The sequence below is a fragment of the Gymnodraco acuticeps genome, unplaced genomic scaffold (genome assembly GCF_902827175.1).
Source record: "Gymnodraco acuticeps unplaced genomic scaffold, fGymAcu1.1, whole genome shotgun sequence".
In the NCBI taxonomy this organism is placed as follows: Eukaryota; Metazoa; Chordata; class Actinopteri; order Perciformes; family Bathydraconidae; genus Gymnodraco; species Gymnodraco acuticeps.
The window spans coordinates 2,497,374-2,519,647 of NW_022990966.1; the positions used below are offsets into that span (position 1 = coordinate 2,497,374).

General features: G+C 40.3%; 1 protein-coding gene across 1 annotated transcript in view; it reads right to left on the reverse strand.

Moving 5' to 3' along the window:
- Window positions 1-22,274, reverse strand: part of atrn (attractin) — a 166,361-nt gene that overhangs the window by 76,159 nt on the left and 67,928 nt on the right. The window contains 7 exon segments of the mRNA XM_034235325.1: window positions 3,616-3,677; window positions 12,395-12,552; window positions 13,010-13,088; window positions 16,885-16,979; window positions 17,771-17,823; window positions 19,233-19,326; window positions 21,307-21,444. Of these exon segments, the coding sequence (XP_034091216.1) occupies window positions 3,616-3,677; window positions 12,395-12,552; window positions 13,010-13,088; window positions 16,885-16,979; window positions 17,771-17,823; window positions 19,233-19,326; window positions 21,307-21,444 (679 nt within the window).

The window sequence follows — 22,274 nt, forward strand, 5'->3', positions numbered from 1 at the left end:
GAGGTTCAGGGATATATGCACCTTCAGCAGAAGCAGAGTCTCAATCTTTACAAAGCAGCATGTTGCTCTGACAAGGATCCTTGAGAAATGCATTTAAAGATGCCAATGTACTGTAAGGGTGAACCATGAGGACATGTGGGCAAAGCAATGTACAAAAACAAAGTATATTTTTATAAATGTCCATCCTATTCAACACATGGAATCACCTGTCGAGGCGGTGCTGAATGTAGGCAATGCCGTGGACTCAACTACTCACTTGATTTCAGTTGGGCTTAGCCGGTCCAAAGTATTTTTGCTTAACCAAAAGAAGAGTGTATTCGCTCACATAAAATGGAAGAGAAAAGGAGAAAAATATCCGCCAATGTACATTTTGTATATGTGTGACTGTCCTACTTTATCCTCATGGCAGTGTGTCTTAAAGGGGCCCTTTTATGTTTTTGGGGTATTACTTTAGTGTGTTAAATAGGATTTTGTGCATGTAAATGGTCTGCAAAGGCTAAAATCCCTCTCCCACAAACTCCGCCTGGCCGCAACAGAGTCAGCCAGCTAACCAATCAGAGCAGACTGGGCTCTGGTTTCAGACAGAGGGTGAAAAGAGGTGCTGCAGCACAGGCAGGATGAGAACAATAAATACCTTTTTGAACATTAAAGCATGGAGACATGCCACATTAGAGGCGCAAAATATAAATATGAACCTGGAAATTAGCATAATAGGACCCCTTTAAATTATTGTGAAAGTTCGAAAAGTAATATTCAGGGACTTAAAATATATACATATGCAACATGAGTATTCCGTAAAAGGATACTCTACTCCAGGGGTGCCCAACCTTTTTTGAACGGAGAGCTACTTTTAAAGTTGCCAGTCTGCCGAGATCTACCAGTCCAAATAGAGAGGCGTAGCCATTACTGACAGCCTACTACCAGGTAAATACACACTTCTACTTGTATAAAACTGACCTTTGTACGATTAATACTCCATAAAATACTGCAGATCCTTTATCTTACCTCTTTCTAATCTACACACATACAAGCATTTAACTGAAGTTACACAACAGTGTTGTTGATACAGAGTTGGAGTTTATTCACACGTAGTGCTGCGTACCTGGACTCACATTCAGGTTCAGGTCCGGACTCAAGTCCAGAGGTTCAGGTTCAGGTCCGGACTTATAAGTCCGGACCTGAACCCATGACTTGTGTCAAGTTGTGTGAGTAACTAAAGTGAACTTATTGTGAGCTAATTATCAATTGAAAATAAACTCATAATCAACTCAAATTCAAACTCATCAGGTTTATTGTGCTCCCTTCCAACTTGTGTCTACATTTCTCTACAAAGTACAAATGTAAAAAAAAACACTTTTTGCCACTTAGTCTACAAATGACTTATGACAGCAACTACAGTGAACTACTACAAAGTTCAAACCTTTTTTTCATTTACCAAACTAAAGTAACCAAACAGTCCTTGAGCTGACTGAGCCTAAATCCCTAAAACGTTGCTGAAAGGTAGAGTGTAGAGTAGACTATACGCATTACACTGTTACACACCTACTATACAGTATACACTGTAGTGACTGTACAATCAGAGTGTACTGTACTGTCTGTACACCATGTATTTTCTACAACTCTACATGTGTACATTATACAGTACTACATACATAGTGATGTACATACATACTGTTAGAAATTAAAATCAATGTTGATATGGCATAATTTTGAATTAAATACACTATTTAATTTAAATCCGTTTTATTCTGAAAAAAACGGAAGTTCACACTATTAATTTAATAATTGTATTCTGAAAATTATTCACTTCCGGTTAGCATTAGCATGTGGCGAAATGCTACGTTTTCAAACCGTGAATCGAAGGTGAAATTACATGTGATGTTGTACACTGAGCACACTGGGATTAGCACTCATTTATTGAGGCTGAATAACGTTTATCAGGGAATGTTTAAATAACCACAGACACCAGAATATACATAAGTGCTAGTTTGTTTTGCTAGTCCAAGTAGCGGTTCCCGACGTTCCGGTTTTAACCGGACTTGAACCGAAACTTTTTACAAGTCCAGTACCGGTTCGGCGTACCGGTACGCAGCACTCACACGTCACATACTACAGTGGGTAATGTTTTCAAGAAACATTGAACAGTGCTGCCACATATGACACAGGAAAAAAGAAAATACTCTGAACCCTTTCTTTGCCATTATATAACAATAGTTTTGCTACAAAAGTATAAATTAGGCTTACTAATAAAACAACACAGGAATCTGTTGCCAAAGTGCAATAAAAAAAATAAAAATAGAATCAAACTCTTTTTTTGTTGCATTTTAGTAGAGTATCAAAATAAATGCCTTTAAAAAATAGGATGCAAGTAACACTAGTTTCTTAACCTGAATTGATGATAGACTATAATCAATTTAAATTTGCATTCTTATACCATTTTGTACAATAATTATAATGAATACGTTCAAACAAACAAAAACTTACAGCTGATTAATAAAGGTATCTAACTTGAGTTTTTATTATATCAAAAACCTGTTGAAATGCTTCTGTTATTTTTACTGTCCCCAAAAAGCGCGTCGGTAGCCTCCAGGAAAGCTTCTTTCACAACTTCGCCGTCTTTGAAAGACTTCATGTGTTTCGCAAGAACGTGACTGACACGATAAGATGCTCTGGTAGCAGCCTTGCTCTTGTTGTTGGGCCTGGTGAAAATGGACTGCTGTGCATTTAGCTGTCCTTTCAGGCCCCTCCCCTTTTGGAGCGTAGGGCAGAATTAGGAGGGATTCCGTCTCGTAGCGTTTGTGCACTGTTTTGAAATGCCGCTCCTAAATTACCCTTCTTCGATAAAGCCACGCTCGCATTGCAGATGAGACAGATGGACTTTGAATTGGAATAGATACAAAAATAATCATCCTCCCACTCGACTCGGAGTGAAAATTATATATTTTGGGCTTTTTTGCTTCTGCCATAATTGCGGTCTTGTGTGTGTGCGGACTGTCACTCCTGTTGACACGGACAACGTCAGCGAAATAGTGCCCACTGCCCACCAGCCACGCCCCCACACATGGGGTCACGCCGGCCAATCACAAAGCTTTGGTGCGTTCAAGTGCATTATTCTGGCACAGGAAGATTATGTTATAGGAGATTAACGATAAAACAGAATATTGTTGTTCTATTTTTAGACACATCTCGCGATCGACTGGGAATCTCCCCGCGATCGACCGGTCGATCGCGATCGACTGGTTGGGCACCCCTGCTCTACTCTATGATTTAGCACCCAAAGGTTGGATATGACACAACATCCACATTTCAGAGCAGTTCCATTTGGACCTCTGTGTTTCCTGTGTGTGTGCCCTTTTGTATGATGTGGGGGAACAACACAAGACAACAGGAGCTGCATGTGTGTGCACTCTCCTGTTCCAACCAGTGAGCTGCAGTGCTCCTTCACAGTAATGGCTGGTGCACCACAGAGCAACCTTGGTGCTTCATAAGCATGGTTCACACACACTGCATCACACACACACATAAACATTGAAGGCAACTGCTGCCACTTGAAGTGCAACACATCTGCAGTTCAGAGTGAGTGAATTGACAGAGGGGCGGAGGAGAGCTGCTCACCTGAAGAACGTGACGAAGAACTGCACCAGATCCATGAAGTTACTGTGCTGCGAGAAGGCGATCTATACAAGGGGAAAAGAGGACAACATGCGGAGTCAGAAATATGCTTTATAATGGAGGTCAGCAATATATATTCATCAACATGCAGACTTTAGACTGACCTTGCAGGGCTGACAAAAGGAAGGCAAATGAGGGGGGGGGATCATGCTGTCTCTTCTAACACAGGCAGACAGTGCATATGTAGTGTATACTTTGAATAATACATGTAAATGTGTTATTGTGCACAAATTAAATGAAGCATACTATTTTCTAAGCTCTATTTATCTATGTTGATGCTTCTTATTCAGTGCGGCACCTTATTTTGTAAACCCTACTCCCAAAAAAATCCCATTCTTCCTCGATTGACTTGCGAAGAAGACATGGCAAACCTTTCGCAAAGCTAGTTCTTGGAGTTTAGGTACAAATAAAAACAAGTATTTTCATTGTGAATTAGAAAATTGTCAGCGAGACATGCAGCACTCCAATCGCTGGCTAAATCGGGGCCATAAAGTGAGTATCACTAGTGTAAAAGATAATGGATTTAAAAGGGATTATTCTTCCCGATGGTAACACAACCACTGGGATGCTTCCAGTCTATCTGCTTATCTAGTATCCACACTGCACACCTGTCACAGCGACATCACGACAGCTGCCCACAGCCTGCACCAAAAAACCCCATTCCTGCACTGTGGGCAGAAATATTCACTATGTAATCATCACAAGAGCATTTGTACTAACGATATCCTGTCTTAATCAAGGTTGCCAGGAGTAACATTGGCAGTGCTTTACCACCTCCTCCTACTCCTCTCTTCACATACGCCTACCACCCCCTGAAAATGCCTCACAATGAGCAGATTCGTACAACACAACACTGCCTCTCTCTGGTAACATCGTGGCTCTGCAGCAGAATGCGCCTCACATGTCTTTTCTCCGAGGTGACACCTTGGACAAATCACAGCTCCTGCTTATTATTCGTGGCAAAGCGGGGATTTGCATATAATTCCAGTGGAAAAGAAGAAGCAGGAGGAGAAGAAAAAAGAGACACAAGCTGGGAAACCCAGCTGTGTGCATGTCAGATTAGCCTATGAATACTTAATATGTGATCAAAAAGTACAATACATGCATAGAAATTGCTTGATGGGTCGGAGTGTGTATAAATCCACAGTGACTTAGCAGAATAGCAGCACAGGGCCAGAAGCATTGGTCTCCGTGGTGATATGACAGGGGGTGTGAGTGTTTTGTGAAGGGCCCGGGGTCTAATTTACTTGTGTAGTCAGCACCATCTGGCTGCTAATGTGTTTCTGTTGATTACTGTTGAGCGCCGAATCCTCAGTGTGATCATTTCATGCAGACTGTTGAACACTGAAGGGAAGTTCAGGTAGCCAAAACACCAGGAGAAAACTTGAACAAAAATATGTCAGCAGATGGGTCTCAGTGGGTCGCCAACTGCTGTGGTTCTGTGTTTAGTTCAATGGGTATCAGTGTGCCCACAAAGGGCACTAATGTCGCTGAGATCAGGTGTTGGTCATTCAGGGCCATGCCAACAATGACTGTGAGCTTTTAGCCAAGCATACAATCTGTCTTTATTTAGCTGATTAGTTGTTTATTCTAATAACTGTCTCTGTAGACAAGATGCTCTCTCTTTTAAGAATGTCAATGTTATGGGATATTTTTGGAAATGTGAGTCATTAGGGTTATTGCTTCCGATTACGGCCCGTCCACAGAGCGGCGTTGGAAGCTTCTGCCCATTCACTTTGAATGGGGTGACGTCACTTTACGCCGAACTGCATTGTGGGAAGCAGAGCGGAGCTTTCCTGGCGTTTCAGGCTGCAAAAGTTGAGCAATGTTCAACTTTTGAAGCCTCGGCAGAAGCGTCAGCCAATCAAATCCCGTTTATGCAAATCTGCCAGTCACGCACTAGCCAATCAAACCGCGTGTATGCTGGGAGTGACATACCGCAGTTCAGATTGCAGATGTACCCAACAGCGACGCACACTACATGGCCTCCTGCGAGACATTGCATAATAAAGCCACCCTTGCTACTACCCTTGCTACAAAACCGGCATCCATTTTGGCAATAGTGGAGAAGAACCGGGCTTTTTTGCTTTGTATGTCGGGGGCGGGAGATTCATGTGATTGGTTGTTGGTCGCGTTGCTCGCATAAACTCCCCCAAGCTTCAGACACGCCCACCTCCAAGCTTTTTCCAAAGCTGCCGTGTGGACGGGCTGTTGGTCTTATTATTTTTATATTTTATTGTTTAAACTGCTATTGGGTTGTTTATAGTTGCCATTTATATAATTCTCAGGAGGACATTTCTAGTTTTAGATACATTATGTTTGACTTAATACTCCCATTTCTGTTTAATTCTGATTTAATCACATACTTAGACTTGTTTGACCCATTTCGTTTGACTGTCATTTTACACAATACTTTTTTTTGTTTTTGGAAATTACAATCCAAAATATAGAGATATTTTTTTCAATGATTCTGAATTTCTAAGAAGCCAATAAGGCGTTTGCAATTAATAGGAAATGGTTTGAAAAATGTGACTTCCTGTGCTTATGAATGTAAATGGGAGGTTAAAAGTAAATGGATTAAGGATTGAATGTAGTTTAAGACTGTGAGTGTAACAGATTCTCCTCTCTTTTCAAGGACAACACTAACTTAAACTCGAAAAAGTCAATGATTTGAGCTCCATGTCAATACTGCGTTTTTCTGAAAGGTACAAGCAGGCTGTCTCGCTGAGATGATGTGCGATAACAGTTATTGTAGTGGCTAATCTCAAGTGTCAGCCTGTGTGGAGCTTTGTCACCGGGAGGCGGGCTGACGCTCTCGTTACGGGCCCAGCGGAGGGCCACTCTTTAGGGGCCCCAAAGGATCTCGCAGCAGGGCCCGTCAGCCTGCCGCCGGGCACTGAGGCCGCTAAATATTCTGCCTCTAATGGCTTCTGACAGACGCTTGAACTCTATTGGAGGTTTGAAGGAAAGCGTCATTATCAGTCCGGGGGAGGGCGGCTCAACAGGTTCCACAGAAGAGGGAAGGGCAGACGGAAACTGAATGTTAAATATGGCGGAGCTGGAATTTGTGTGAGTGATACATTTATACTTGTGTGTTTAGGTGCAGCTTCAAAGTACTGCATTATAGAATAATTATATCTAAAATATTGTTGTTGTTGTTTTTTTTTTAATCTATTTTTTATATTTTGTAAATTCTTTAAATGTTGTTCAACCATATATGTACAGTGAGTTGCACATTGCAATATCTTCCAGGAGTTATGTCTGTAAAAAAATGTGTTTTTTTATTTAATTCTAACTTTTATTTGTCCAATTATCTTACTATTTATAAAATTATTTATTTATTTGTCATAGTTTATATTATCTAATGATATGCATTATGCTATTTTTTTATATTATTTGTCTGCATAAATACACCGCTAAAATATGAATTAGCCGGCTGTGTTTACGGTGTTGCACGCTGGCGAAGTTTCTCAGCTAGTTTCCATCCTCTCTGTGATCAGTATCAAACCGCAGCCATCAGCAGCCATGCATGGCCCAGATAAACACTCTACAATCCACACAGAGAGCTGATAGCTGCAGCTGCTGCTCCACAGCGGGGTTTTAAATTGGAGGCTTTTCTAATCTCTACTATATCATGACATGTTCACTAAGGCACGGAGCAGGAGATCACAGCTCTTTAATGTAATTAGTCTGGGATTTGCGTTTCACTACAAACATCATTAAATTCAGATCCATTCTTCACCAGGAGAGGGGAAAAAAGAGGGGTGGGAGAACACCTCGCTGACTTAGCTCAGAGCAACTGATTTTACTTTGATGATGAAGTCATCAGGAAATTCACTTTGACCATTGTTATGGAACTCAATTTGGTGGGTCAAACGTATTAAATCATGTAAGTGTCGTCCCTGGAATCCAACAGCTGTTTAGTTTATCCTATCTAATACACATGAGGTAGTAATTAGTTTTATCTTCCAACAGATTTTCATTTGTGTGGGTAAATCAATGTGTGCTGTTTATTAAATGCAACCGATTGAGTGGTGAAAGCAACAAGTGGAGCCAATGCAAAAGGACACAAACAAACCCTCTTGCAAATGGTGAGCAGGCTGTGCTAACGCTGCTCCTGGCCATGTGAAAGCACACAGAGACAACCTTGAGGTGGTGAGTCTGAGAGGGAGAAAGAGACAGCTCTGTACAGCTGCACACTAAAGCCAGGGAGCGAGGGCTTAGTTTGCACACAGCCCACTCTGAATGCAGCATGTGTTTCAACTTAACATTCCACTTTGCCCTTGCTCTTTCTCGGCTGCTGTTTATGAACCGTTTCCCAACACTCCGATCTCTGCCTGCCAACACTGGAGTGCCGAACGCCTACGATTACGCACCCACACATCCCAATGCCAAACTGCAAAAGACCACTGGAGGCAAGGAGAACAAGAAAAAGTCAACAAAAGAGAAGAATGAAGAGGCTGTTATCAAGTTCGAAAAATAATTCTGAGACGAGGAGCAGAGGCAGAAAAGGAACGATAAACAAGTGGAAAATGTTACCTGCATGAGGAAGGTAAAGCTCCATGAGTACAATGAGGAAATGACACGCTAGCAGACCTACGTGCTTGAGTTTCAGGGATCCTCTATGATCCCACCCAGCAAGGTGAGGAGGACCAGAGGAGGCTGAGAGGGGAGAGGACTCCCTGAACTCAGCTCTGTGTTCTGCTGGAGATCTCCTGAGGCTGGCTGCCAGCAGCTGGAGCTCTGAAGCTGAGAGAAACTAAAAGCCCTCACAAGGCAGGACATGGAGGCAGGCTTTTTCTCCCCTGCAGGAGGAGGGCAGGGGGAAGGAGTTCACTCGGGGCAACCAGTCAAATCACTTCCAGGAGTGATCGGGGAGGCACACAATCCAGGCCCAAAACACCCCATGCACTCACTCACTGCTTCAAATCTAATATTGATGCTGAAGTTATTCATCCTTTATCAAGCTGAAAACATACTCAAGAACTAACTACTCAGACATATCCTGAACAATTCATATGTAGGCAAGCGAGTACAAAGCTATAATGGTTGATTTATATTCTACTCCACATTGAAAGCACTGGTAGTAATGCAGTAGAGTTGAGCAGTGTTGTGATCAGAGTTAGAATTAATCAAATATCAACAAATCCAATTCACAATGTTTCACTAAGATATACTTGCAGTGCATTTTCCAAATATGTTGACGGTAGGATACCAAGTGACCTGTCTTTGATCCAATATAAGAGTCCATCATTCTCTATATCAGGACACTACAGGATGCATTATTATGCCTATACCATAGCAATACACCACAGGTAAAAAACAGTTAACTGTATTTCAAACTGCGTAAATGTAGCACTTGAAATTCCCAGTTCCCCAGTTCTACACACAGCACTTGTGTGTTTAACTCATACTGTAGACTGTATATATAAAGGTTTAACTAGAAAGTGCAAATAACAAATTCACAAAGCATTAATACAAATGTTGCTGTTCTGTCCAACTTATGAACTTCATTTACTCCCTTAACCAAAGCCCATTGGCTTACATATTACATTGGTGTGTAACTCTCTTATGTAACAGTTGAAATAAATGCTTTTTAAGACATTAGCTCTTTAATAAAGACAACTTTCATGAAGGCTTTTGTTCTAACTGTTTTAAAGTGTAGTTGATTTAACTTTTCTTTTTTTATATTTTTACTGTATTTGGTTTTTGGCAGACATGGCAGTTTCAGCAAGTTACACCAAGGACAAGACAATGTGTATGTTCTATGGACATTTTCAAGGCTTGTGGTGCTGTTGAGTGTTGCCCAAACTACCCAAAGTTATATCAATGGTATAAGATGTTAAGCTAAGTGCACCTAAAACTGGCAACTGAGCAAAGACATTTGGATACCGAATCCATTATTAACGAGATGTACAGGTGTATGTTTTGTTACCTGCTAGCAAATCAGAAACAAGCATCTTCTGGGGTATAAGGGAGGGAGTGCATTAGCAGAAAAGCCCCCATATAAAGAGTTAATACATATTAAATGGTCAGTTAATTCACACTGAGTAAACTGATGGAAATTAATTGAATTTGTATCTTGTTGCAGATAAAGCAATTTAAGTAAAATGCCCAATTTTGACACACACGCGCACTGCCAGCAGCCACATTAACAGCGGAGGAAAAACTCCTGCTCACCAAATAAGAGAAATCCTTCTTTTTTCTTCCACTGACCTAAATGTACTGGTGACTGCCAACATTTACATTCTGCCATTATACCAGCCACCTTTTTTGTTTGTTTGCAGAGTAGAAAAGTGGCTTTTAATAAGACAAGCTGAGCAGTCAGAGCGGACATTGACCGCAGATTTGCTGCACTTTGATCCAAAATATGTGGGTCTATCCCTGGATGTGTTTATTTATTTGCCCACATACACACAAGCCCAAATATGGCGTAACTTTACACATAAAAAGCACATTAGGAGACCTGAAGTGCTTAGATGCTTTTATTTGAAGTGCATGAATACATGTATTTTCAGCATCATACGCGCTGCTACAGTTGGTTAATATTCAGCACAGTGTTGCATGTTTTGGTTAGTACTCATGTTTAACTTGAGTAAATCATGCGGTTATTGGATTTTAAGGTTTTAGTAAAGAGGACATATTATGATGAACACACTTTAACAGTGCTTGTGTACATACATGTGGGTACCATCCAAACAAGAAACTGAAATTAGACATTTCAGTAGATTTTTTCAAAAACGTTGATGATGCGCCATGTTTTGTTCTTGCACCTCAATCAACCTGTAGTGGGAGTTTTTTGGACTTTTATTCATGGTAAAATGTTTAAGAAACAACTGAAAATGAATGTATGACGCTGAAAAGCCCATGATATGTCCCCTTTAAGGCTGCAGCCACACGAGGACAAAAACGGCTAAACGCATAGGATTAACGCAAACGCAAACAAGCTTCCGTCCACACGCAATAGTCATCCGGATAGTGTCTGTCCACACGAGACCGCTCCGTTTAGCTCCAACCGCTGGAGAAGCTGCAGTACATATGCAGGAGCCTGTACGTGGCGCTGTAACTTCCTCCACAAAAGCAGCGAAGAAGCATGGTTGTCATGGTTGCCCTTCTGTTTATTCTCCGCGGTGGGGGCCGAGGGAACCGGGCAGAGTTTTTCGCCAGTCAACGTGTATTAAAGTTTAAATCTTCCGACAAAATTATAAAAGTGCCGGTCAAAGGTCTTCTTTGTTATTTATTGAGCTTTAAAACAAATGAATAACGACTCTATATAATATAATAATAAAATACACGGAGCCTCTCTTTTTCCTCCCTCTCTTCGGACAGCGCCAGTGTCTGTCTCATGCAGCAGCTGATCCAGTAATGAGTGACCCGGCCGACAGTAAAAATAAACATATTTATAACTAGTTTAGGTAGTTTGAGAGGTGTCTCCGTCCTGTCAGATTAGACTTCACTCGCGTTTATGTCCATATCGAGAGAAAGATAAATAATCTGAATTCAGTGTGCAGTTTACTTTGAAGCGGGGGTGAGCAGCAGAGGTGGGGAGAGGCGGGGCTATTGCCTCATCATTATCAGAAAATGATCGCTGAAGCTGCAGTACATATCCACAAAAGCAGCGAGTAAGATCCCCCCCGGATGTGTAAGTCTGCTGTAGATGTTGCACAAAGAACTGTAGCATGGTCAGTAGCGTCCGGAGCACGATAGCAACTCTGCGATCCGCCATTGTTGTTGGTGGCGAAACACATCAGCAATGGCGCGGGGTACGCGGAGGTGAGCAGCAGAGGTGGGGTGAGGCGGGGCTATTGCGCAATCATTATCAGAAAATGATCGTATAGGGCGCACACACGGAGCCGTTTGACCCCCCAGAGCGTTGCGTATGCCGTTCTATCCACCTTGGGACCCGTTATCGTTTCCTCAGTCGTTTAGTGCCGTATGCGGTCGTCCTCGTGTGGCCGAATGGTCTATATGACAGTAAACAGTAACGCAAACGGACGTTTTTGTCCTCGTGTGGCTGCAGCCTAAGTCAAACTGCTCTTCAAATGTTTATTTGTATTTCTGCACTGGCTACATGTTTCATGTTAGAGGCCCAAATGTGAGATAAAATAGTGCAATCTGATTGTTTCTCTCTTTTTGTTCTCCTAATGGCAAGTCATTTCCTCTTTCCTTTTCTGTGCAAATTAGATATCCACATTCATTCCAGCCATCACCGACACTCGTGCTGTCCCACGTTGTCAGCACACACAGCCTCCCATTTATAGATTTCAAGCGTCTTATCGAAGCCGTCAGCTTTCTTCCCCTGACACATCAGTCAGTGCGCTGATCCTCAGATGACACAGCTGAATGTGTCTTTCTGTCTGTCAGAATTAAATCTGCCATGTTCATTAGAATCTATAGCATCTCAAAGACTGTCGCTGCTCTGCTGACAAGATTATATTAATTTGCTCTATTAAAATAATGCCCTACTTTTTTTAAATCTTGGTTGATTCTGGTTTCTGGACGTAGCGGCTATAATTCAAGCAGGATGTGGTTTAGTGTTTAGTTTATCCTCTTCTTCACCTATATTTTCCTCACACATATAAGTGTGTGCTTTTTATTTTAGTTGCAGTATTAGTTTACTAATGTAACTAATGAAGCTCGACAAAAATGTAAACCACTTCCGAGCGGATTTCAGCGTGAACCAGCCAAACATATTTTTCTGTCTAGGTTGAGCAAAGCTTACTTGAATCTTAATGGGCCAGGTGAAGTTGCTGACATAGACAAAGAAGGTTATGTTAGGGTTGTTGCGGAAGTCGAAGTTCTCGTTGGAGAAGCTGTCTTTGAACTCCTTGATGTTGCTCCGGGACACGATGGGGATCTCCTCCCCGGTCTGGGTGCCTGCTGGAGGACAGAGGAGAAATGACGTAGATGAAAATATGGAGGATGAAGATGATGATGATGACATGGAAGTGTGAGGATGTCGGAAAAATTGAGTATGAGGGGAAAAACAAAAAGGCCCATAAGATGAAGGCAGGTGGACAAATGAAAAACAGGAGATACAATGTAACTTTTATTAAGTTAAAACAATAACGTTAACTCGTTTTTATGTGATAACGTTTTTCCACCAAGTTCTAAACGATACTAATCAAACATGATAGCACTTTCAATTTATGTAAATGTAATTACAGAGAGATAGAAATAATGACTTTGAGTTTAACGTTCACTCCTGCATTAAACACAGCTCAGAATATGATAAATGTTTCCCGCCTCATTCAATTTGTCTTTCTGAAGACAGAGAATATGTAGCAGCCTACTACTCATTGTTTGATTGTGTCAGAGTGTTTTTGTGGAGACTTACCACTGAAGCTTGTGGCCCAGGTGATGTTCAGGTTGAAGTTCTTGGAGGCGTTTATGAACATGTCTAGATCCCGGTTTGGCTGAGGAGGGAAAGAGAACACAGAGAGCATGAAGTCACAATCATCATCAAAATTAGTGTCATTATGCAATATCATACAAAGAAGAGGAGAGGAAAACGATGAATGATACTTTAAAGAGGACAGATTATGCTAATGTAAAGTTTCATATTTCTATGTTGTGTCTATACTGTGACATGTCTATGCTTTAATGTTCAAAAAGTGCTTTACTTTTCTCATACTGCCTGTGCTGCAGCACCTCTTTTCACCCTCTGTCTGAAACCAGAACCCAGTCTGCTCTGATTGGTTAGCTGGCCGGCTCTGTTTTGATTGGTCAACCTCAGAGATATCCCGCCCCCCCTTAGCCTATTAGCCTTTGAGCGCTATCCAAAGGAAGAATGAGTGTTACATAGTGAAGTCACCATGTTACAGAGAACGTTTGTACTATGTCCAAAAGCTCCTCTGCTTTATGATGAATAGTGCGGCGTAGGACACATTTGGGTCGGTAATGGAAGCTGCATTAGCTAAACTAATGTTTGAACAAGAGTCAATGTTGAAAATTATTTTCATTAAAGTACTGTAAGAGCAGCGATTCCCACTTTGATCACGTCAAGTAGATTTAAACGAGTCCTAATTCATGTTTACTTACTGATTGAAAGGCTGCGTGTGTGATTATAATTGTATATAAGCTTCAGTGGGGATGAATAATTAAAGTGGCTCTGTAAAAAAGCTGATATGTTTGCTCAAATTATTATTAAATATGTAAAATATAAGTTTGCTTTTTGGAATAATTCTTCAGCATCATTTGGCTAATTAAATAACTGCTGAATATAATCAAAGTTGTCTTATTTTTTAGATATACATACAATTACAGAAGCAAGACGTAACTAAAATGTAATTTTCCTATTAATATCTAACACTTCTGTGTAACATTTATCATTTTATTTTTGTAATTTATAACTGTTTTATTTTATTTTAGCTTGTAATATTTCTATTTTCTTGTTTTCCAAATGACAGTTTTTAAGTGTATTTAAATGTTCTAATGTTTTTCGGTTACACTGCATTGCAATGTTTTTCAAAAGCTGCATCGTGTTGAATTGTGCAATATAAATAAAGTTGCTTTGCCTGGGTTTCCATTTGTTGAAACATTTTGTCGGGGAAGAATACCATCTGGAATATTAAATCAGAGCCGTGTGTGTTAGTACCGGCTCCAGATGCTGCAGCCAGGTAAACAGGACAGGACGGCTTTTCATTTGCTGTGACAACATCTGTGTGTAGTTCACACACGATGATACACTGCAGGCTGATACCATTAACAGAGGGGGGGTGAAGCCAGTGTCGAGCCTGACTCATAACGTGACCCACAGGAGAAACACCTCAGATTTCAGGGGATTTAAAAAGGAATGTCATTTTACTTTTAAGGTGGGGGTTTGGCTCCTCAATATATATCTGACTTCCAACTTTAGGAGGTCATTCCTGGACATGCATGGGTTCAACCTGAAGACTCGTATTTTTCTGTACAGCCCTGGGTTAAATAAATTATATTTGTGTGTCAAATGTTCCCGTCTACTTTTCTTTCTTTTTTACAACTTTTATATTGTGGAAACTAAAATCCACTTTAAATTCCAGACTTCATACCCGCACAGAAAAATAAGTTAACTGTACTTTCTGTTGATTATTCATTTTTGATTATATATTTAAAAGGAATGTCATTTCACTTTTAATGTAGGGGTTTAGCTCCTCAATACTTCCAACTTTAGGAGGTAATTCCTGGAAATGTCCGAGTTAAACCTGAAGACTCATATTTTTCTGTACGGCCCTCAGTTGGGAAATGACTTTTAAAAAAACAATACAAAATGTAAGACTACCTTTTTTATATTTTACTGTTGTTCTATTGTGATATATTGCATTTTTATACTTGTTCTTTTGTGATATATTGCATTTATATACTTGTTCTTTTGTGATATTGCATTTATACACTTGTTCTATTGTGATATATTGCATTTATATACTTGTTCTATTGTGATATATTGCATTTATATACTTGTTCTATTGTGATATATTGCATTTTTATACTTGTTCTTTTGTGATATATTGCATTTATATACTTGTTCTTTTGTGATATTGCATTTATACACTTGTTCTATTGTGATATATTGCATTTATATACTTGTTCTATTGTGATATATTGCATTTTTATACTTGTTCTTTTGTGATATATTGCATTTATATACTGTACTTTCTCAGTTAATTATTATATTTTGTATGTAAAGCAGCTTGTTACTTGTTTTAAATAGAGCTTCATAAATGTAATGTTATTGTATTTTTTGTTAAAACTATTTTTACAATGGTTGATAAGATGACAGAGATCAGTGCGTGTTTTATTATTTTGTATTAGTTGTCATATTATTTAATTTGAATAAAGACACTATCATATGATACCACTAAATGGTTTATCTGCTTATACCTGCTTTGAATTCATTATGACTAGTCTTGTTTGCATTTTGTATTGGGGAGCCAATAATTATTGCATATGTAATAATATATTGTGAATATTTGTGCATTTGTTGGTTCATGCGTCTGTACCAGAATTCCCGTTAGCCGGTAATTACCGGACTACGACTGGTCAAATATGCTGAAGACCGGCAAATCTAAAACCCTCCGGTCAAAATGTCCGGTCAAAATAATTTCCCCTTAGCGCAATACCGCATCAGTTGCGCCACTTATGTGACAGACAAGAAGAGTATGTGACAGACAAGAATAGTCAATTCTAATGTCTAACAGGTAATGTGGAGAAAGAGATGTCCTGTATGGGTTGATTGTGCGTTGATCTGTTGGTAATGCCTCTGGGTTCCGGTGGGTTGTAAACAAATGCATAATGCTGCGCTATACTTTGTGGCCTCACCCGGTTGCATAGCGACGCTTATTGTTTAGGTGTCTTTTAATAAGCAGGTAGTCATATCATTAGCTAGAACTAGCTGGATCTGATCGATATGGACATAAACGCGAGTGAAGTCTAATCTGACGGGAGAGAGAGATCAGCTGCTGCTGACGAGTCGACATGCAGCTCTGCATGATCACCTGCAGCGGTGAGCGGACAAAACACACACTTCAGGTTAGAATATCACACGTAGCTATTTTAATTACCTCTCAAACTACCGTAACTAGTTATATGTTTAGTTTTACTGTCGGGTCACTCATTACTGGATCCGCGAGCTCCATGATACTGACGGGCTGAGAAGGGGAGAGCGCTCCGTTTATTATTCCCGTGTTATTGTAAATTACTGAACACTTTTGAATAATGTAGTTAATCTACTATAATTAGTTTGTTTAATATCGAATCATATCAATTTGTTTTAAAGCTCAATAAATAACAAAGACCTTTGACCGGCACTTTTCAAATTGTGTCCGGAAGATTTAAACTTTAACGGACATGTTGACCGGCGAAAAAATATTCTCACGGGAACTCTGGTCTGTACAATGATAAGCATGGATTACATGTCCCTTCATACTGTAGGTTTGAAACAATGTGAGCAAAACAAACCATACACAATGTCAAATGGGACTGTTGGTCTCAGAAGTTTTTTGTTGACATTAATAAGATGGTTTTCTCAACACAGCAACATTGGTTAACTTGTTTACAGGTCTCTCTTAAAGAAAAGAAGATATTTAGTTTATTGTTATGTATGTATCTTCAGAAGAAGCCTTGTTGTTTGACAGAGATGTGAGAAACTCATCATGTGGTGCTTTTCTTTCAGTCTTTAGTCCTGACAGAGTGACAGCTGTTGGGACGGTGGGGCGTTCACTGTCAGACACGTACCTCCTCAGGTGTGGCCACGAAGTTGATGGCGGTGTAGTAGCGGTCGTCCTCCTGCGACAGGCTGAAGGTGAACTGGTAGTCGATGAGCAGCGTGTCTGTTGGTAGTGATGGAGCCGGGGGGGGGGGGGGGAGTGTGGGGGGGGATTGCCAAAGAAGAAGGAAAACTCCATTAAGCTAGTTTCAAAGTCAGACAAGAACATGCACTTTCTTAGATGGACCACCAGATGTTAGTGTGTGTTGTCTGTGATGAAGGTAATAAGAGACTCTGTGTTCAAGCAGCCATTCAACAACAGCTGGAGATCACTGTCACCAGATAATTGACTAGTTTACAAACAAAGTTAAACAAAAACCAGGCCTTTTTTTGTTAACGCCTATGCTAATACTAAAAAATGTATTTAGTCAACTACGTTTTCAAATTATTTTAATTGCATTGTTTACACATTACATTTTAATTATATATTTCATTTAAATGTTTTAGCTTTATATGTTTGCATGATTTTTTCTCAACGCCTACGACAGTTAATGATTTCATCAATAAACAAAAATGAAATTGAATTCACATTTCTAATATAAATGCCTGTTCATTTAAAGCAGACTAAAGAGAAAACGTCCCAAAAAAAGTATGATTTTGTCAAATTACATTATTGATAGCTCCTTCCATGTTCTTAAATAACATTATTATGTTGATAAAAAAGGAGACAATTTAGTTTGAAGACCATTTAGATAATCAGAAAAAAGTAGAGCTATTTAAATCCCATGGTCCCTCTGCATTTTCATATTCTCTGGTAAATAATCATATTTGACAAGAATAATAATGACAGGAGACTGATCTGCAGTGTGCGTCGCTGTACTGCAGTGAAACACACACACACAGAATTCCACTTACAGTAACATGTTCCTTTGAGGGGGTTGCCTTGGTAACGATTCTCAACCTCACACCTGAAAGAGAGAGGTGGACAATAGACGAAGGGAAATTAAAAAAAATGTGGGTGGAATGAAAGAAGAGGGAGGGGAAAAGAGGGGTGAATTAGAATGATTTAATTGCTGATAAAACAAAAAACAAAGCAGGAGGAAATCCATGCATCCCAAACAGGGCTGAGAACACACAAACATACACACAGACACAGACATAACCTTCAGTCTACTGCAAGAAAACCACAATGCAAACGAAACAGATAAAAAAGAATAATGAAAGAAATGGAGCTGGCTGACGTCGCTAACAGAGACTTTCTTTTGACAAAAATAGACTAATTTTCATTCACGGATCTGCACTGTATCTCAAGTTTTAATGGGTTTTGGAAAGCCCTATGGTAATGAAGGCCACAGATAAGATTAGTGAGGCTCAAAGTAATGAACAGCTGTGATTACAGAAAGGCAAAAACAAGAGATAAAGGACAAGCAGGGTATTAGGCCTTTCTTTCAAACATATTAACATGCTAGCTTTAAGGTTTATTTTAACACAATCCTTGAATTTCAATTGGTTCATTAGCTTTGAATAAATACAAGTTATTTGAAAACATGTGCAAATCCAGATGTATACAGCATACAAGTTTAAGCAACAACAACCAACTTTATAAAGCTGTATTTCCCATTCATTTACTCCATTGACATTACAGTACATAAAGTCCTTGCAAGACTTAGCATTGAACTTTTTTCAATACTTTTATAACATAGAAAATGAAAAACTAAGGTAAAAGACTGCGTGGATAATTATTTTAAGAGTAAAGAAACTACTCATCTCATTAACCTCTGCAAAAAGCCACTCGTTGACCCTTGAAAATCTTGAAAATAAACATGTTTTCGGGAAACCCATATCACTAAACTATTTTCATGATATAAATTAAGTTTTCCAAACTAAAGATGGTCAGGTTTGAAATCCAGGAACAGACCACGGAGCAGACTCTTGAAACCTACCCTTATTTGTGGTAATGATTTCTATGTGAACAGTGGCATGTCTGTCACACATTCATTTCAAACCTTTATTTATCCAGATAAATCCCATTGAGATCATTGAACTCTTTTACAAGGGAGACCTGCTCAAATGTATTATGGGGATTATGGGTAGTGTAGTGCTGGTCCATGACACCGCAAAAAAAGGAGGTTGATGTCATATTTGTTTCTGGCTTCTACAGTAGCTTAAAACCGCCATTCAACAACCTCATGACATTATTATGGGTGATAATTTAAATCCTCAGTTAAGAATTTTAATTGGATTTTAATTCAGGGAAAACTCACAGTTCAGTTCTTTACTGCATGTGCTGGAAAACGGACTATTCTCCTACCCAGTAGTTCATTGCAGGTGGTATAATTAAGATATAATTCAGCAAAAAGGAACATTTGAAACTCACAGGTGGCAGCGATCTCCTTTGATGCCCTTGGTGGTGCAGAAGCACTTCCCGTTGTTGGGGTTGCACATGCTGGCGTGGCCGTTGCACTTACAGGCTGAACAAAAGACATTAAACATAAAACTTTAAGTGCCTCGGTAAAGCAATACCATTCCTTTTTTACATTGAATGACTGCTATCAATCTACATAACAGACTGCTAGTGAATCGTGAAGGTATAATATTATGTCGAGGGTGATATATCGACTCTTGTGAAAGAAAAGTGTACACTTATGTGAACAAAAATCTAATTTTGATTTATATATCCCTTTATCACAAATGACACATGTGTCTTAGGGGGCTCTACATACTGTACAGCATATGAAGAACCTAGAAAAACTCCTCTAAGAAGTGTGTATGTGTGTGTGTGTGTGGGGGGGGGGGGGGGGGGGGGGGGGGGGGGGGGGAAATAAACAAAACCTGAGGGAGAGCAACAGAGGAATTATCCCTCTCACTGGATAAGAATAGGAGCAATAGATGTCATGTTTCATAACATGTGAACATGTTTGAAAAAGAAGCATCCAAATCTAAGCTTTGTCTTGTCTTGTTTACATGTATGAGTTGTAAACTCTGCTTTTACTGAATGTGAAGTTCAGTCTCATTGATCAAGCAAAGGACAAGGTAGGAATACAAAATAGTGCTCCAATATCCAGTTGTTTAGGCTCAGTGCCAAATCTGTGCACAGAGGTTAAAACAACTTTAAACGCTGCATTTCCCACTCAAGCTCTGAGGTGACTTTAACGTCCCATGGGACAGTTTCAGTATCCGTCAACAGATGCCAAATGTTAGGTGTGGTGATTTGGAGGACCACTTTCAAAACTCCTGTATCGATGTTAGTGTTTGCCATCCTTGGCATTAAATCAGTAAATCAATCTTAAATGATGGTTGAGCTGCGTGATATTAACAGCTGGAGAAGTCTTTTACCTCATTCACACCAACGCAACTCCGGTTCAAGCTCCGTGCTAGAGCTTTTCAGGTTCAGAACCGGTTCTTCAGTTTAGCTCTTTTCACACTGCCCAGAGTCCGACTGGTGCCGCGTCATTGCGTCATCTTTTGCGTCATGACGTAACCGTTTGCTTGCCTGCTTCATAAGCCAAACCGCGCGGAAACCCCTCACAGCTGACACCGACAACAACAACAATGGCCGATTGTGCTCCAGCTTCCTCTGTACCTCTTCGGAAGACCAGATTCCCAGTAGGTAGCTGGTCTCTTCAGTGGACCACTGCTGCTTATTAAGTTTTTCCATCGTTGTGTACAAACTGGATACAACGCCGGCTTTTTGTTGTTGTTGATCCCGCCCCTGCCCCCGCCTCGACGTAAGCGTGACGTATGTGGTGCTTTAGCTCTGGCCGGACAATTTTTTTGGTGCTTGAAACGAACCGGATTTCGGAGCTAAGGGGCTGCTCCGCTGCGGTGTGAACAGGAAAACCCGGTGCTTTTCAAGCTCCAGCTCCGAACCGGCCCTGAAACACCGTTGGTGTGAATGAGGTATTTGTAACAATGGGCCACAGCTGCTGGATATTGTGATCGTATGCCTCAGCTGTATCTTTTTGGTTTATTCATCATCTCCATCTTAAGGTATTGATTATGCATGTTTTTGCTTATGCTCATGAGGCCTCCTGAGTAAAACTTATATAATAAGGTTAAGGAAAACATGCTTTAATGTCCCTTCTGCAAGTAAAGGCGAAGCATAAACAAAGAATGAATAACATTTCCTGGTTTATTGCTGATGCAGAACAACTTAAATATATATTCTAAAACAACACCAGGAATTAGGGAGCAAAACAAAAAGGAAAAACGTACGTTGGCTGTGATACATTGCTTAGATAAATTAAGCCATTGAAGTAAAGGATGATTGATTTGTTGTCGTATCGACTCAATGTCAGCAGGAGCTGCAGACCCGAGTAAATCTTAAATATCCCACGGGACCGCTTTACTGTGCGGCTATAAAACTGAACTGTGAAAACACTGACAAGTTAAATGAAGCTGTGCTCAGAGAGACCACCTGCCTGATTCAGAGCCGACCCACAGGTACTCACGCTGGCAGTTGCCCCCGTTGGTGGGGTCTCCGTAGAAGCCGGAGATGCAGCTCTCGCAGTGCCGGCCGGTTGTCAGGTCCTCACACTTCTCACACACGCTCTCGTTGACACACTGGCTGTGACCGTTACACTGACAGGCTGCCAGGGAGTAAACAGAGCACATACTACATGAACATCACACGCCAAAAACATTTAACAGCCCCAGGTCCAAAACATGAATTAGTTTGTATTTGTAATTTGCAGTCTGGGATCTGTTCCTGAACTGTCTGTTGGTGCTGCATGCGGAGACCTCGTGTGACAAATAATGTTACTTTGATGTTCCTCATGCCTTCTAGGTTTTGAGGGGCTTCCAAATCTTACGAGAATCGACGACAACACGCAATCCAAAAAAATAAGAAAAAGAGTATTTAATTAACGAAAGATGCCTACTCTCAAACTGACGCTCAAAATAACAAAACATTATTGATAGTTCAGTGGAGCGCTAGCCAATAGAAGCGTTAGTGTTACACAGTGATGTCATTATGTCACAGAAGTAAACAAAGGAGTGTAATCGAGGCGTTTTAGGCAGGGGGGGAGTTTGTGGGAGAGAAACTCCCTTTGGAGGGAACACAGGGATCTCATCCTTTGCAGACCATTTACATGCACCAATCAATATTATAAAACACACAACAGGAAAGGGAAGACTCCAAAAAGCACAATATGCCCCTTTAAATAACATTTTTACATGAAGTTGTGGAGCTGACCAAAAGGGGAGCCTAGCAAGGCATGCGTTTTTCTGTTAGTTTTAGATTTTAATGAACAAGTAAAACAATCCCTGTGAGTGGGCAAACATTTCAGATCTATTGGTTGTTGGAGTAGTTTTTATATTTTTGAATACAGGCACTTTGAGCATCATCATGAGGATTAGTATTCAGCCGGAGAAAACGGTTGTATAATGTTAATTTGGCTCTGAAGGAAGCCTTTCTTCC